The sequence below is a fragment of the Trichechus manatus genome, unplaced genomic scaffold, assembly GCF_000243295.1.
Source record: "Trichechus manatus latirostris isolate Lorelei unplaced genomic scaffold, TriManLat1.0 scaffold00002, whole genome shotgun sequence".
Taxonomy (NCBI): Eukaryota; Metazoa; Chordata; class Mammalia; order Sirenia; family Trichechidae; genus Trichechus; species Trichechus manatus.
The window spans coordinates 5,375,083-5,377,439 of record NW_004443938.1 but is presented as its reverse complement, the minus strand read 5'-3'; the positions used below and the strand labels follow the sequence as shown (position 1 = coordinate 5,377,439).

The window sequence follows — 2,357 nt, the reverse complement described above, 5'->3', positions numbered from 1 at the left end:
ATAAGGGAAGGCACAGAATTTAGCAGTGCTCCTCTTTAAGCCATTTAATGCCTACATGAGTCAAAAAGAGAAAAAGAAAACTATTCCCTGCCTTTTTAAGTATGTGTTTAAGCTACAGAAGAGCAGACATAAAGAAATGTGTCTACAACAGGCCAAAGTGAACAGGAAAAGACTTTACAATGAAATGGTACATAATTAAATTACTGACCAAGTACTAGATTTTGAATTAGGAGGCTTATTTCTCTTACACCTATTTTATGTAGGTAAGCTGAATGTAATGTAAGATGAAAATTTACTTCAGCAGGAGAAAGACCTGGCAATCTGTTCCCATAAAGATTACAGCCTAGGAAACCCTATGGGGAAGTTCTACTTTGTCACATGGTCTCTAGGAGTTAAAACTGACTCAATGGCACCTAACAACAACAACACTCCAGAACACTCTCTTCTGAAGTATGTAACTACACTGAGCAGTTACCCTGTCACTTAGTTTCACGAGCATAAAGTACTTTTAACCTATATTTTTACGGTAGCCCAATTAGATCCCTCGTTGTTGGCCAAGGTGCAGCCTTATTGCCAGAGAACTCAGCAGCCTATAATGGACGTGTGAAGAGGCTCTGGATGTCCCAACAACATCAGCCCATTTTATTTACATATTTAGAAAAAATAATTTGTATATGCCATACTTTAAGATAATTATGAACATGAAGGGGGCAAGGAGTACGGATAAGGAGTGGAAGAGGTCACCTGAACTCAATATTTAAAAAAGGAGTGTTTAGGTAATCCATACCAGGCTATCCCACAGGACTGATGGATCATATGGACAAAAATTCCAGGCCACATGTTTTCAAAAGGACCAATGTCAAAGTGGAATCTGAAATCAGAAGAAGTCAGTCTGTTACTAAATGCAATTAGGATAAATACACAATAAGTAAAGAAAGTAACTAAGCTACGAAGATGCCGGGAGGCCCAGCATCCCGTTCCTGCCTCCCCAGACACACCTCTCTTTGATTTAAAGGTGTCCAGAGAGAATTCTACACACTCTCTTAGGAATGTCGTCCAATATTTAAGTCAATGCTTAATTTTTCTATTAAACAACCTGTACAAAGGATGCTGCAGCTGTTATCAGAGAAATTAAAAAGTACAAAATAATTTATGTTGTCATGGATACTACACATATATTGTATGACTCATAACTAAAGGGAAAAAACTCTTATCAAAAGTGTTTTTCAGAGTTGAAAATTACTTTATCTCCTATTTAAACCCAGAGAAAAAATTATAAACACCCAAAATTATTACCTATTTTTCATGTACTAATTTAGTTACTAACATTCACCCAGAATAAACAGAATGGTAAAGTATATACTATATTTCCACTTGTAAGGAAAGTACCAGCTATGGGCCACTTCTGAAGATTTTCTATGTAACTGAATTAATGTTAGCTTACACTTATAATGAGCGAACAAATGGTCACAGGTCCTACTACCAGTAACTTAAATACATTAGCAGAGGATTGAAAAACAAGGTGTGCAAACTGAAACTCATCTTTAAATTCTCAAATTTAATTTGGAAATTTAAATGAAAATGAAGACTTAGATGTCTTATATTAAATGCCATTTCAAACATTACATATTACATGGTATAAAATATGCAATACACTGATACACTAGGGAACACTTAGGTTAACGTATTTCAAAACTGAGTTCCGATTTCTCTTTTCACGTAAAGACGTCTGGTGTTTACTTCCTGGTTCTGTCTTAAGTTTGGAATCATTTCAGAAGGGAGAAATGACAAGACCTGAAACTACCTGCATGTAATAGGACCTCTGTGACCCTAATTCTGTAAGCCATTTCACTCAAGTTCAACCCGTTAAAAACCTGTTCCTGAGGAAAGTGACAAAGCAGAAGGCTCACAGTTCGACTTCCTTGCAGAGCCTCATGGGGAGAGTGAAGCGCATGAGTCCCTGCCACTCCTCGGCGGTACAGATGCTGTGATAGGACAGCTTCTCCATCGTGACCCGGTAGATGCACTCCGAGTGGCGGATCCTATGATACATCTGAAAAGCAAATCCAGTAAAAAGAAACTGGCATGCAAACTGATAATCAGAGGAAACCCAAAACCATTCTAGTAAATTGAGGGGTGTTTGTGCGTGTGTGTGCACACGTGCACGAATGTCATTCTACAAGTAACCTGTGAGCTGTATGTGAGATAAACGTAAGACAATTAGCTGAGCTGGTGAGATCAGTTGCTGGTTATGCCTATGAATTAATACAGGGGTGAGAGTCACTAGGAGGGGCAGCTTAGAGGGGAAAAGAAGAACCTTCTGCAGTAAATTGATAGTGAAAGAATTTGTTATTAGA

At 37.9% G+C, this 2,357-nt stretch overlaps 1 protein-coding gene across 1 annotated transcript in view; it reads right to left on the bottom strand.

Moving 5' to 3' along the window:
• PDE10A (phosphodiesterase 10A) overlaps nt 1-2,357 on the bottom strand; it is a gene marked incomplete at its 3' end in the record, with an annotated part of 329,742 nt that overhangs the window by 60,610 nt on the left and 266,775 nt on the right. The window contains exons 14-15 of the mRNA XM_023728251.1: nt 1,911-2,053; nt 763-871 (exon numbers count right to left, since the gene is read on the bottom strand). Of these exons, the coding sequence (XP_023584019.1) occupies nt 763-871; nt 1,911-2,053 (252 nt within the window). The remainder of the gene's footprint in view (nt 1-762; nt 872-1,910; nt 2,054-2,357) is intronic.